The sequence below is a fragment of the Ixodes scapularis genome, unplaced genomic scaffold (genome assembly GCF_016920785.2).
Source record: "Ixodes scapularis isolate PalLabHiFi unplaced genomic scaffold, ASM1692078v2 PGA_scaffold1__304_contigs__length_218370807, whole genome shotgun sequence".
Classification (NCBI taxonomy): domain Eukaryota; kingdom Metazoa; phylum Arthropoda; class Arachnida; order Ixodida; family Ixodidae; genus Ixodes; species Ixodes scapularis.
In genome coordinates, this window is record NW_024609846.1 from 78993594 (window position 1) to 79007736 (window position 14143).

Consider the following 14143-nt stretch of genomic DNA (forward strand, 5'->3'; position numbering starts at 1 on the left):
CGAAAAGCACAGCGATTGACGCCTTATTATGTTGTCCTTGCATGCTGCTCCCAGTTTGGGACTCATTTAGAAACGAGTACCACGCGTCAAACGAAGTGTGCTGTGGGCAGAGGCGGACTTGGCATTTTGCCGCTTTTGGCAGCCTCTAATAGCGCCCCCCCCCCCCCCCCCCAAACCTCGCTCCCCATGGTCAGTGACCATAAGGGGAAGGGGGGGGGGGGGGGGGGGGGTAAGTAGCTAAGTTTGGAGATAAACATTGCAAAAGTAGCTAAATTGGGAGCTAAAATTTCCAAAGATGGTAAAATCGGAGCTAGATACCAAATAAAAAAAAAAAAAACGCCAATTAATTTTGGGGCGGCCACAAATAAGCCGCCCCCAACCCCTCCTCCCCCCAAATCTGCCACCCTAGGCAGACTTTTTGGGGCGGCCAAATATCTGCCCATTGGTAAGTCCGCCCTTGGATGTGTAATACGGAAGCCTGGTACAATGAGAGCGTGCTTCGCTTCGTTATTAAAACGCGATCAAATATTGATCGCGTCACATGATGCGTGCGCAAAGGCATTGACGGAGTACAGGGTATTATTATTGGAGTTATCGAAAACAATTTACCAAAACATATTGTCCTGGCTGTGAAGTACACTGGTTTCCCCCTATAAGAAAAGCCACGGTCATGATTAATTGATTGATTGATTGATACGACGTCTTTATTTTGAATTTGCGACCCACGCTTGCCGTAAGGCACCAATGATAAGCTATCATTGCCCCCCCTCCCCCCCCCCAAGTTATTATGGTCTCCTAGTATTGCATTACTGAGGTTAATTTTGAGTTATCTAATTATTAGACCACTTGGACGCGTGAACCTTTTTAGGGTATCTGTTCGGGTGAGTATATGGTAGTACAACTTAGGCAGGCGATACGCTTAAACGCTACGGGTATGCGAGTACTGATTCGAATAGAGTCGCAGTGCAATCCTTCGTTGCAATCTTGAGGAGAGTCCGTGTGTCGTGACTTTCATTTGCACTGCGAAGGCTAAGAATTATGCATTTCTATTCCATTCAAATCGCTATTTGCGCACGCACCTTATAAACAAATTTATGCAGTGGCGTTATTAATGTAAAGTTATGCGAGAGAAAAAAACAACAACATTGACCACCACTCTAGGTGACAGCACGCGCTAAAATATGTAAAGAATTCATTCTCCCAGTAGACGTAACATTTATGCGTTGCAATTTTACGTTATGTTATTTTGTCTCCCAAAATTGAAAAAAAAAAAAAATCAACTACAATCAGTTGATTATGTTTACACAGTACTGCACTATACTTCTGAACGTACCTCATCATATGGTGTTTGATTTCTGTGGTAGATATTCGAGGTTATCGCCTGCATTACAGTGAGAGAAAGTTCGCGAACTCGTCAACTTTGAAATTTAGTTTCTATCTTACGGCTGCACGAGAGGTTTATTCAAAAAATTCTAAACTTCGTTTTTTTTTTCTTTTTGGTCATTAGTGGTTATTTTGGAGTAATAATGTCTGATTGTACCACACACATCCTTAGATAGCTTTATTTTCGGTAACGCTATCGCCTAGACCGGTGTGGTTACGGGAAGTTCATGTATATTTCTTCTGCATGAAAGTGGTCTTAATTTTAAGCACTCACGGGAAGCGCAGCCGTGCTCACGAAAGCTAGCTGGAACGTTGAGGTATATACGACATCTTGTCGACCCTGAAATGGGGAACAATAAAAAAAAAAAGAAAAAAAAAAAACACGTATACAACAAACATCCAAGAGATTTCGTTGTCTACGACCGTTTTCTTTTATTGTTCCCCATCTCAGAGTCTACAAGATGTCGATTTATTACCAGCTCGTATGCAATCTATCACTGCTTACGAGGTGTATACCTCCCTGTAAGGAAGGTACCGGAATGTCGTTACTTCCCACTGCACAGATGAGTTTATAAACAAACGTGAGAGGATGAAGAACAACAACGACGGCCAAACCTTATGGACACTATTCGTGCCTCCAGCTCGTTGCTCGCCCTCTCGCGGCGGAAACGGAAAGCGCTCTTGTGAGGGTTCCCCGCTTTTCCTGCTCAGCGGGCACGGCGGAACTGCCCGTCATCATTGCTCGCCAAAATTCATTTCTGAATGCAAACCACACTCCTTATTATTCCAATGTAGTGCGGCAGCCGCTATGGGATTGTACCCTGTTAGAGAGTTTTAGTTTTGCGAATAGAAGCAAACGGCAAACGCTGTGCGTTTGCGTTGCGTGCTCAACGCTGCGCATCGTTGCCATGCGCCAACTCAAGACCGCAATTTTGGACCCCGCGTATGCGCAGTGTGGAACATACAACGCTAACGTTAACACACTGCTTGCGTTTGCTCGTATACGCAATACCAGAACTCACTACTGTTTCACCGGTTTTCCAACGCAAATGAAACGTGCTGCAGTGAGCAGACGTGCAAGCGGGTAGGCGCTAGCTCCTTCAAACTGGAATGCATGAGGTGGGCAAAACGACGGCGCATAAAAAAAAAAAATAATAATAATAAAGGGCTCTAAAAAGTTTTGCAAACTATTTTTTTTTTATTGTATTCAGGGGCATTTGTTTTGGAAGAATCGGTGATTGGGGGGGGGGGGGGGGGGGGGGAGAATTCGGAAGTTTTGCCGATTATCAGAAGTCGCGATTTTGATAGTAGCATATTTGATAGCATCACCCACAGTTGATGTTGTCAGCGGCGCAATGCCTCCGTCGCGTGAACCACCGATCGGGCCCAGACAGACCGCCGAATGTTTCGTCCTGACACGGCTTTCTCACCCAGCACGCATCTCCGACCCTCACTATAACCGCCATTTTGAAAAACGAGTGGCGCCACCTACGTTTCGTTGGAGTTGATGTCACGAATAGTCATATACAAACAAAGAGAAACAGTGCGAGGGGTCAAAGGGCGCGCACGAGAAAAGTTGCGGAAACGAAGTCGCTCCTCTCCACTTCAGCTCTCCTATTTTCCACCCTCTTCCCCTCCGCACTGTCTTTCGTATGTTGTATCTGACTATACATTGCTTGCAGGTAAGCATACTCAAAAACATTATACATCGAGAGTTCCAGCGGAGACTTTCAAAGCGCACTAAAAATAGAGTGGTTGAGAAAAAAAAAAAAAGAAACTCTCTACATGAACATGCCATCGACAGCGGACGCCAATGATTGCAAGAAAACAACAAAAAACCAACGAAAAATCTAACTTTTTTAGGAAAGTAATTAATGAACATTTGCTCATTAAATGTTTCATTAGATAAAATAAACTTGCCAAGCATTATTGAAAACCACCCAATCAACTAATTTTAGAAAGGTATAAGACAGGTATAACATAGTACGACGTTCCAAAAAAAAAAAAACACTCGATTTTAGAGTGTTTTTACGTTTCGGTTATCCGATCGGAGCGCATCTTTGAGCCAGCGCTCCTGCCCCCGCGTGGTCGAGGCCCGAACCTACGCCTCGCCTCCCTCGCAGGATGGAAAGAAGTATGGCGGACGTGCATCGCGCCCCTCGGCCACCGGAAACAGGACCGCGAGCGCAAAACTGCGCTGGAATGAATTAGCCGCGGCTACTTCTCGCAGCAGCATGGTTTCATCCACCATAGACAAGCGCAATCTCGCAGCGGGCACATATGGCGTGATTCTCGCAAGGCAAAAGCTAGCACGCCGTGCTACGTGCCTCGCTATTTTTTGTTAAACTAGCGTTGCCTCCGCTAGCCTTTGCAGCTTCGCTATTTCTCCGCTAGCACCGCGCATGTGCAGTAGACGGGTCGCTCTACTAGCATATAGCTTAGCGGGAGAACCAGAACGAGCTGCTAAGACATTGTTGTAATGCACATGATAGACTGCAACATAGTGCGAGAGCAATGAACACAGTTTTTATTAATGCTAACTAAATTTGACGCACATTTCTAATAGTTCTAAGTGTGTAAAAAGAAACCAAGCACTCAAGTGGCCGTCACCGCCATTGAACATGTCCCTTCTTCAAGCGCCTAGAGTGCCTTCATACACACGCGCGCTTTTGCTTGAGTGGTGACATCTCAGCCATTTTTCCGCCCAATCTTTTTTTATGCATTCTGAAGCGCGCACAATCTGGTGTCACTCAGCTCGAGCGCGTAGCTTTGGGTAATGCATAGACGCCATTTTGCCGCCCAAGTCACGCACCGAGTGCGCGAGAGCGTCACGCGCTGGCACACTCAGGGCAACAATGGATGTCTTCACCCTGAGACAGACAGACATGTAGGCACCCTACAAGCGCCACCAGACAAGCGCCACCAGACGGTGCTGCATGTGAATTGGTGAAATGGTGGAACGGGAGAAATTTCCTCCTCTTCCATTGGCGACAAGGAGGAAAATCAAATGTTTTTTTCATTTATCTCCCTTTCGTCTTTAGAGTATGCTTGTTGACAAAAATTTTCCGAAAATACCTGTGAGAGAAATAAAAATACTGACCTCACTTATCTTAGCCTGATTTTACGTAGAAACCACCCTGTGGAATTTCTTGTTGCTGAATATTCTAGGTACCAAGATATTAAGAGTCATAAACGCAAGACACACAAATGATGTGCCCTGTTTTTCCCGTCCATAACTGTGAACAACTTTCTGTGGTTACGCAGTCAAATTCATGAGAGCGCGTGATAATATGGGGAGGAGATCGAACAGTCGCGCCTCTAGCGGCACGCTTCAGCTGTGGGGGCAAAAAACCGAATTTTCTTGTTTGTTTTTGATCAGCGATATCGAAGATGACGATTCGAAGGTCAGCCTTGGTCAGAGCGAAGCGCTCGTGTCCAGGCCGTGCATGACGAGGTTCAATTTCTTTGTTATGCTGCGTTAGTGAACACCGGGCTGTGGGGACAACAACTAGGGTGCCTACATGTCTGTCTGTCTCAGGGTGAAGACATACATTGTTGCCCTGAATGTGCCAGCGCGTGACGCTCTCGCGCACTCGGTGCGTGACTTGGGCGCTAAAATGGCGTGTATGCATTAGCCGAAGCTACGCGCTCGAGCTGAGGGACACCGGATTGCGCGCACTTCAAAATGCATAAAAAAAACGCTTGGGTGGAAAAATGGCTGAGATGTCACCACTCAAGCAAAAGCGCGCGTGTGTATGAAGGCACTCTAACAACAACCTCGATAAACCGCCCCCTATAGTTCGATCTCCTGCCCAATTCAAGCTCTGCACGCGCTCGTCCCTACTTGTCAGAAATGCCAAAGAAAGCTCCGCTTGGTGCAATTTTTTCAGAACCCAGAATGAGGGCACTTCAACTTCATCTGATGTTGCAAGCACGTGCAATGCCAAGCATCGATGCAATATATGGAAATTAAAACATAACCGCGCGGGTACCACGTGCGCTACCCATTGTAAGTAAAACCCCTTGATGTATTGGCGTTAGTTTTTCAAGTAACGTCAAATGCTCCAGTGCACGAGGCCCGTGCATGTCTCCAGCGGCCCTTGGAAGCATATGGCGACGCAGCACTGAAATGAGCGGCCCCTGGAAGCAAGCTTCGAAGTGCATGGCGGCAGAGCATCCGCTCGTGGCACGTGTCTTGCGCGTCTCCATAACAATGGCTGGCGCTACTTGCAAACCGTGAATTTTATCCAGGGAAACAGTGTCGACTTTAGCGAGCTTCCCACCGCGAATACTCCGTTCACCCATCAGCTGAGACTGCAGCCAAAGCTACGAGCTCGAGCTAGCCGGCGCTCGTGGCTTTCAGACGAGCATTTCTAGCGCCAGGGCTCGTTCTGCGGAAGAACGCTTCAAAGCAGCGACCTCGAGCTCTCGTGCTTCTATAGACCTTTCCAATGTTTACAAATCCACAGCTCAGCGTGCGATCTCCACAGCTCAGCACGCGCGTGTGCGTCGCTTCGGAAAGCGAGCCAATCACGCGCGATACACACGAACAGTGAAAATGAAACCGGCCAGCAGCCCTTTTCTGGAAAAGTCTATATTGGCTGCAGTCTCAGCTTATAGGTGCCCTGAGGAGGTTTCTGAGATCGCCTAAATATGGCCATAACTTATTCTGCTGACTAAGTATCCTAGAAATCCCTCAATCATGACGACACGCGGTGGATTTTGATATTAACAAAAAATGCGGAGGCTTAGCTCGGCTGTGCCAGGATATACGTAGCGTGACCTTATGCGCACAAAATGAGAGGCGCTATCAAGCGGCTCCGGTGCAGCGTCAGACTTGGCTACTGCGCAACGGAGGCGCACAGCTGGGCACGCGGCGGCGCCAGTGCGTCTGCCGCGGCTATGACGTCACTCCTCTGGAATGCGCAGACCGGCGAGGCGCGCGCGGCGGCGGCGGCTCCGGTGCGCCAGCTGTGCGCCGTGTGACGTCACTGCTCCTCGCGCATACGCAGTATGGCTCTTTGAGAGCCACGCGAAACTGCTCAACCTCGGCCAGTGTAGCTGACGCTACAAAAGAGAAATCAAAGATTGCAACACACCGAAGTCATCTCCGGCGACGGGGGGAGTATGTTCCGAAACCAGGGCCCCTCAGTCAGCCAACAGCAAGCGAAGGATCCTAGCGCCTCCAACCAGTGGAACCGCGCAGTGATATTGCCGCGTGCGAATAGCTGAATCAGCAGTTTGCTCAACTTTCACGCCACTGGCTGGGGTCTGATCCCCGCCAGCGCTTGTCCTTTTTATCTCTGTATGTTCCAGATGACTCGAGAATCTTGTTGTTATTTCGAGCTCGGAAACTTCTGAATGCCCACATGCTTACAAAGGGAGCTCCGAATGACTGTTTTAGTCTGTCATCCTTCCGTCACCGTCGCAGTATGTACAGCTGCAACGGAAAAAGAGTAGCACAAGTGACCGACGACGGGAGCGGCAAAATCGCGACACGCGGCGCTCTTGTTTCCGAGCGCGTTGATAGCCATGGAGTGACAGTCACGTTCCATGTCTCAACGCGGGGGCGGCCGGCAGCAGGCAACTTATTTTAAAGGCTGCGTTTTAAAAGCTATCTTATCCCTCAACTTCCTGCCGGCCACCCCCACATTGAAAAATGCAACATGACTTGCACTCTCGCTATCGGCGAGCTCGGGAACAATAGCGCCGCGTGTCGCGGTTTTGCCGCTCCGGTCATCGGTCTCTTGTGCTACTCTTTTTCCGTTGCAGCTGTACATGCGGTCTTTTTTACCTTTGTTTCTCGGCATAAGCTCGCCGCATTAAACGTTCATTTTAAGTTTTATTAACCAAGAATGTGTTTTGATTCGTAATTCTCTGATGGAGGTGAGGGTAACGCATTCTATGCCCACGGTTCGTAGCACATGTGAACACGATAACTGCGAAGACGACGACCGTGAAGGCGACGTTTCCGAAAACATTCGATGATGACTTCAACTTACATCAACGACCGCCTCAACTGTGACTTCGAAAACGACCCGGACTATGAACTCGACAAAGCCCCTGGCTACGACCTCGACAATAACATGATGACGACTTCGACGACGACGCCGACGATGAAAAGGGCAACGGCTCCAAAGAAAAACTTAGGCTACGATGTCTACAACCAACCCGATTACGGCCTCGATGACAAACAGTGGCTTCGACCTTTATGACGAGACTGACGGCGACACTGACGATGACACAGGCGACGACTCGAACGACGACATCGACAACGATCCCGGCTACGACTTCGACGGCGACCCAAGGACAACCCGGACGATGACTTTAACGACAACCCCGACTACAGCCTTGACGAGGAACTTGATGACGAACCCGATTAGGGTACCAACGACAAGTGTGATGCTGACCACGAGGACGAACAGGATGACGACGTTCGGTTCGTCGCTCAACAAGCGGAGAAAGTCCGCCAGATCGGCCGCATTTTGATTCAAGCCACACAACTCGCCGACGATGGACGGGGAAATCTTTGTCGCCACGACGCCCAGTTCCAGCCCGGCTACCAAGTGAGGATCTGAACACCAATTCATCGTCGCAGCGAGGAACACTTAAAGTGGTGTTTCGGCCGCAAGGTTATTCGCTACTAGAGGGACCTAAACTGCAAGCCGTTGCCCGACGGAGCACGAACACTGTCAGGTTGCCCTCTGCGACACGAAGGTGATTCACGTCGTCCGACTCGAACTGAATGAACTTCGATTGGGCTGAGAAAATCTGTGTTTTAGGTGACTCCGTAGTTTCCCCTTCTCTTGTTTTGAGCTTTCAATTTCATTCTGTGTTGCGTCAAAACGATGCTTTTTTTTTCTCTCTCTCTCTCTCAAAAGGATGGTAATGCCGCGGGCGAATAGCGGAGTCAGCAGCGTGTTCCGACTCCTACGCCGCTGGCTTGGGTTCGGTCCCCGCCAGCGCTTCTCCTTTTTATCTCTTTTGTTGGCATGACTGGAATGTTCTAGATACTCGAGAATCTTGTTGCTTGTTCGATCTCGGAAACTCCTAGATACCCACACGCTTACAAGTGGGGCTTCGAACGGCTGCCGCGTCTTTCGTCCTTCCGTCGCCGTCACAGTATACGTGTGGTCTTTGTTACTTTGTTTCTCGGCACAAGTTCGCCGCATTCATTTTAAGTTATATTAATCAAGTTTATGTTTTTATTCGTGACAATATCTCAATTGCGCGCGGGTTGTTGCACATACAGCCTGGACTACATTTCAACCCAGCGAGCGCACGCTCGAGAGCTGACAACCGAACACACCACTCCCGCAAAAAAAAAAAAAAAAAAAAGTGATGCGTTTTTTTTTTTAGAAGGTTATTGTAGTATTGCGTTTCCCCTACGCGAAACATTAACATTTTTTGATTACTCTTATTTGCTTTTATCATCTACAGAAGCACACTCATTTTGTAAATATAGTGTTTCCAATCTCAACGAAATGTCGCGCTTTGATTGGTCGCATGTCGTCTTTGCTGCCGGAACAATGCTTCTCCCATCGCCGGATATCACCTTGGTGTGTTAGATCTTTGATTGCTTATTAATAGGGAAATCTGCCGCACATCGCTATGACTCATGGATTTCTGTGATGCCTAGAGCCCACAGAGTTAGTTATCGCCACATTGAGGCGATACCAAACTTTCCTAGTTCAGCTAAAGTAACTGACATGCTCGTTGCATTGGTCATTGATTCAATCATTTATTTCTGTCACAGGTACTGTAGATTTAGACTGTAACCATTGCAGGCTGCGGCACAAATTCTCAGTAGGCATATAAAAATAATCGAACTCATGAAAAGTGGCATAAAAAGTGGCAAAAAGGGAAAGCCGTTTACAACTCCCTGTAACGCCGATTTAGAGCGCAGCTCTTGAGGAGGAGGAGGGAAGGGTACTGGGGGATGGGTCAAGTGACCTGGGGGGTCACGTGACGGTGCCGATGATGTCATCAGTGACGTCACTGATGACGTCATCAATGACGATGACGATGCGGATACCGATGACGTCATCAGTAACGTCACTGATGACGTCATCAGTGATGATGACGATGCGGATGCCGGTGACGTCATCAGTGAGTCACTGATGACGTCATCGGTAATGATGACGATGCTGATGCGGGTGACGTCATTGATGACGTCATTAGTAACGTCATTGATGACGTCATCAGTGACGATGACAACATCGGGGGGTCACGTGACCTTGAGGAGGAGGGGGTCACGTGACCTCGGGCCCCCCCCCCCCCCGCGAGGTCACGTGACTCCGGGGGGCTCGGGCGGTGCATAATGGGACATTTCCCATAATGCACCGCGCGGTTACGCCGACGGCGACGGCGACGCCGCCCAAGCCGGAAACGGGCGCCTGAGAGCTGCGCTCTAAAATTAAAGGCCTTTACCAACCGCTGTAACGGGAAATTAGAGCGCGGCTCTTGAGGAGTAGGAGGGGACGGTATACGGAGGAGGGGGTATGCCTCTCTCCGTACGATCTCCTCCTCCTTCCTTCCTAATTCAATTCCCCGCTAAATTTAGCAGGGAATTGAATTGTTGAGATCACATGTCGTCAATTTTCCCGCTAAATATAGCGGAGAAACTGAAATTGTTCATAGGTGACGTCACACCAAGTCATGTGACGTCATTTTCCCCGCTAAATTTAGCGGGTAAACCAAATTGGTGTTGAGGTCACGTGACGTCAATTTTCCCGCTAAACTTAGCGGGTACACTGAATTGGTGTTGAGGTCACGTGACGTCAATTTCCCCGCTAAATCTAGCGGAGAAATTGAATTTATCCAAAAGTCACGTGACATCAAGTCATGTGACATTTTCCCTACTGAATTTAGCGGAGGATTGAATTGGTGTTGAGGTCACGTGACGTCACTTTTCCCGCTAGCGTGGTTATGCCGACGCCGCGATACCCGGAAATGGGCGCCTAAGAGTCCCGCTCTAAAAGATACAGTGATGTGCTTCAGAAAAGTTATCGATCAAAGAAAGCCTGACTCAGTCAGCCTCAAGTGAATCCTAATCTTTAATATCCCCCAGGTCACGCGATCAAGACGTTCCAGAACCTCCTATCTCATCACATTCACCGTGGCATTCGTTTAAAAAAGACAAACGAGACAAACGCAGTATCAACAAATCGCGTTCTTTTATCTTTATTTTTTTTTGTGGAAATAATCCGGTTTTTCACCTTTCAAGCGACGCGAAGTAGTACCGCGTGTCTTCACGTAACTGCTATCGCAGGCGGAAGACAGATCTGAAACGATGCGGCGACGGTGCGCCTACGTGCGTTGCAAGCCCGAGCGCCGTGCGTAACGGACTCGCTCTCGGTGGCGTACTCGTCGACGTCGTCCTCCCCGAGCGTTTTCATTCATGGGCCTGCAGTCGGATGGGACGGCAGGCGGGCACGTTTCTCGGTGCCCCGCTGCCCCCGAGTCGAGCGAGCGTGCCCGGATAAAAATCGAGCGTAAGCGACGGCGCCGACCTTGCCGCCGACGGGAGCTTGTTCTGCGCTTGACCCCGACCCCTAGGCGGGGGATGCGCACACGACCAATGGAGAAGGCGAGCGCCGCTTTGCCTTGGTAGGCGGAAATCGTACGAAGCGGCGGCTCTACAATGATGTGAATGTGGCTAAGACCCTTGGAAGCAAATGGCGACGTGGTACCGAAATGAGCAGTCCTTAAACTTAAAGAGCTAGGCTTCCAAATATGTATGGAAGATAGGTTCCACACATATGTACGGAAGCCTAGCTTCCATACATAGCCTAGCGAGCGGTACACTATTAGAAGAAGAAGAAAAAATGTAGCAAAAAGTTAGTTATTGCAGCATTTAGTACCTGTTTATGACCGTTACTAGCTTTTTACTAGCTATTTACGACCTCAGACGCTCCATAGGTAGTCAACAGTTAGTAAGGGCAGCAGTTACCACCTTTTTCTGACCGTTACTATCAATTTTCACTAGCTATTTACTACCTAATGCCTAATGAATCGGGTCCTTGGCCATCTAAGGTTGACCATGGCTTTGATATACCTGGATGATATCATCGTGTATATGGCGCGACTTTTGAGGAGCACCAGCATCGCCTGCGTCTTGTACTTAACGCCCTCACTAAAACTCGGCTCCGCCTAGAGCCCACGAAATGTCTCTTCGCCTTGTAACGGGAAGTACAGAAAGAATGAAGCTTAGAACAAGTGTTAAAAGAGCAGAAGAGCTTGTAAGCGCACTTGAGAGGCATGCATGTATTCACCAGTTGCAAGATTTACGTTAACCGCATGAGGCTATATAGGGGTGCCTTGGTGCCAAGGTCCCGGGGCGCATCAAGACCATACCCCAGGAACGCACGTGATGCGAGAAGAATTGTAGGAGGCTGCGGCGTCGGAGGGCCTCAGTAAGACCCCCCCTTCCCGTCGGCCGAACGACGAATGCAGGACAGCATGCAGGAGATCCAGACGAGGAACGGCAGCAGGAAGGCGGCCACGGGCAAGATTAACGCCATCCGCTCCTCGAGCGTGTAAGGTCGTGTCCGATGTCGGTGGCCCGCCTTGTGGGACTCGTTGACGAACCTGGCCTCAATCCAGGCAACGTCACCCTGGAGCGTCTGCACGGCCACCAGCTCCGCCATTGAAGCATCCATGTGATGACTCAGTTCGGGCTGGCCTCTTTTGGCGTGACCGTCCTCGTTGGACTGCGAGAGGACCAGCTGGAGAAGCTTGCGCACGTCCAAGAACTGTGTCTGTGAGGGCCCGGATTCGCGATGCGCCCCGTCGCCGGGACCTGACGAGGCGCCGCTGGGAGGCTGAGCTCGCTTGTGCACCTCGCGACGGTCGCGCTGGCCTATGGTCGCCGGTGGCAGCAGCAGACACGCCAGCCCAGTCAGCCACACGCCCAGCCACATCGCCCTGCACCATCGAAGCAAAAGGCGCAATCCCAGTGTCACGAAAGATGGCCGTGTTCTACGCTGCTGCATCACGGCGCGCTTGCGTTCTTGTTCTCGGGTCTGCGCGACCAATGGTAGATGCGACCTTGCCATTCACGGACCAGTCCAATGCATCTTCAGCTGTGGTCGTCGGGTCAGTCCCTTAAGGAACCCGCGGGACGTGCCCGAGATGGGCGGATGCCCATCTCGGGCACGTCATGGAGACAAAGGCAGCTATAGCTTTAGATGCCGTCTTTAATCATACCAAGCAGAGCTTGACGTTCTGACGTCCCCACGCGCTCTCGCTTCCCCCTCTCCCTCAGTTTCTCGGCGCATAGTATACAAAAGTTGCTTTAATTTTACACTGATCCTTGGATAAAGACCTCCTTGGGTATGCACCAACGAGGCAAGGGTCACCACAACAATCACAGGCGGCTGCTGAGTCGACAGTTATCCGCCCACCTCGGGCACGTCCCGTGGGTTCCTCAGGGGACAGCCCCGACGACCACAGCATTCTAGAATCCTTAGATTCTGTGGTCGTCGGGGCCGTGAGTAAGAAAAAAACACCGGCGGTGACACAGCACTCGGAACAAAGTGAAGGGAGGTAATAACATCAACAACTGGACAATCCAGTGAAGCTCGTACCGGGTCGTCAGCGGTCTCATATTCAGAGATGCCAATTTGACTGGGTACCCAGACTAAACGTGATTCAGTAATGTTCGTCAGCACAGACATATGAACGTATTTTAGGTTAAAATGATCGTCACTTCTAGTCATTAAGTCACAAATAGATCGACGCCCAGTCAGAACAAATTGGCGAGACATTCCCCTTCGAAGACCGGAGGTCTTCGAAAGGGAAGGTCTCGATGTGGAAAGGGGAATGTCTGGACTCCGATATGTCGAACTCAAGGTCAGGAGGACCTTTTGTTCAACCACTGGAGATCGCGGATTCGAGAATGTGCAGATATGTCTGAACCACTGTTATTTCAAAGAGAAATTTTAAAATTCGCTGTATATTGTAGGGGGCGCCCGAGCACAGTCATAGTACATTTTTATCCAGGTAAGAAGACCTGAACTAATAACCAGTTTGGTCCAGGCGCGTAGAAAGGGGGCTGGCAAGGGGGTATACGTGCATAGCGTCAACCCCCCTCCCCCCCTTACCCCTACCCCCTTTTCTTCTCCGATCTTCACGTCGTGAAGATCCAAGCAGCCCCCCTCCCAGAAAAAAATTCCTGCATCTGTTTGTTGCAAACATTACACAACTAAGTTCCAGTATTGGGTGCGTGTATCCTTCGTGAAATAGCAGTTAACTTGTCCATTATTCCCTTAGCTCTGCGGATTGCGGTCTGGTCAATAGGGAAATTTCAGGTTAATTGTCCGCCCTACATCGCTCCCAGTTACATATCTCAAGTGGCAAACCTGCTGCATGAACCGAGTGTTGGTATTCATTTAAACTGCTAAATCAGAATCAACAGGAAATAAAAAGTTTAAACTGCGCTTTCTGTCGCATTAATAGAGTCAGACATACGCTCATCATCTGGGTGACGACAGCCTTTCCCACTGCTGGGTCAACCATTTAAATTATTTTTGTTTAGTCCTTTCTAAAGAGCGACTCACAGCCGTAGAAACGACCGCGCCAAGCTCTGCTTGACAATGGCCAATATGACAATAGCCAATATGCCAACAAGTAATGCGCGCATTGCATGTAATCGCACTGTAATATTTCTAACAGATAACGTGACATTCGCATCTTGTAGCAGTACCATCTGCGACGCGCCATTTCACCGGCTCACAGAATAAACGTTGTCGTCAGCTTG

The 14143-nt window shown here is 49.4% G+C and overlaps 1 protein-coding gene across 1 annotated transcript; it reads right to left on the bottom strand.

Annotated features, from left to right (window-relative positions):
* Nucleotides 1-10631: 10631 nt before the first annotated feature.
* LOC8036958 lies at nt 10632-12306 on the bottom strand. The gene has a single exon (XM_002403820.4). The coding sequence runs from the start codon at nt 12303-12305 to the stop codon at nt 11796-11798; it is 510 nt and encodes a 169-aa protein (XP_002403864.4). The 5' UTR covers nt 12306; the 3' UTR covers nt 10632-11795.
* Nucleotides 12307-14143: the final 1837 nt, after the last annotated feature.

Excerpts from the sequence above, each read along its gene's own strand:
- LOC8036958 (XM_002403820.4), bottom strand. The coding sequence starts at position 12,305 with ATGTGGCTGGGCGTGTGGCTGACTGGGCTGGCGTGTCTGCTGCTGCCA.